At 47.2% G+C, this 796-nt stretch overlaps 1 protein-coding gene across 1 annotated transcript; it reads left to right on the plus strand.

Annotated features, from left to right (window-relative positions):
* Positions 1–298: 298 nt before the first annotated feature.
* On the plus strand, positions 299–574 carry T265_16138 (hypothetical protein; the record flags this gene model as incomplete). The annotated part of the gene is made up of 1 exon (XM_009179669.1): positions 299–574. A coding segment is annotated over one exon (273 nt), but the record flags the coding sequence as incomplete, so codon positions are not given.
* Positions 575–796: the final 222 nt, after the last annotated feature.

The raw sequence follows: 796 nt of genomic DNA on the forward strand, positions 1-796 counted from the left end.
GTGTGTGTGGTTAAATATGTAGCGTGGTCCCCAAATCTCCAAGTAGATATCCAATCCCCTGAGCTCTAGTCGTGTCCCAGTGTTTTGACCGGTGGACCCGGTTTATAGCATCTGTGTCACACTGTGGTGTCTCCCTCATTTTTTCGCTTGCTCTTAGTTGTCGGTAGTGACGTTTTCTACCCTCATCCTTATTTCCCTCACATTACAAGTAAACCAACATTTTATAATGAAAACTTGTTTATTGCGGTCACTCGCACTTTATACGCCTTCCTATCCTTGACCATTCTGCATATCTCAGAACTCCGAATTCAAGCTCCACGAGCGATGCAGCCTTCACCAGTCGCGCCTCCGTAAGTACGGCTTCACTGCCGCAGGGGACAGACCAAGATAACTTGTCAGAAAGCAGTCCTAAATTTCTCACAGATGATGAGAGGCAAGAGCAGGGTCGCATGGCTGAGTCATCGGACGGACGCCATCCAAAATCAGAGTCTGCTGTGCCGGAGTCTGATGAAAATGTGTCGGTTGGGGAGCGTGATGTAAACCTCAGTGGATCGCGACAGACTGGACAGTATGTGGTGAGTTACGCCTGCCTCGTTTAAGGTCGAATTCTATTCAGAATGGGAATAGTTTGGATACATGACCCTGCTGTTTACATGGTTCTCCTTCCACCATCCTTCTCCCCTGCTTTCCTAGTGTTTCACTTTCCCTAAAGTAGGACTTACAAATAGATCTTGTTTTATACAATATTCTTGGCGTGGCATTGTCCCCTGGAAGACAATTGGTCTCTGTCGGTGCT

The sequence above is a fragment of the Opisthorchis viverrini genome (assembly GCF_000715545.1).
Source record: "Opisthorchis viverrini unplaced genomic scaffold opera_v5_5614, whole genome shotgun sequence".
Classification (NCBI taxonomy): domain Eukaryota; kingdom Metazoa; phylum Platyhelminthes; class Trematoda; order Opisthorchiida; family Opisthorchiidae; genus Opisthorchis; species Opisthorchis viverrini.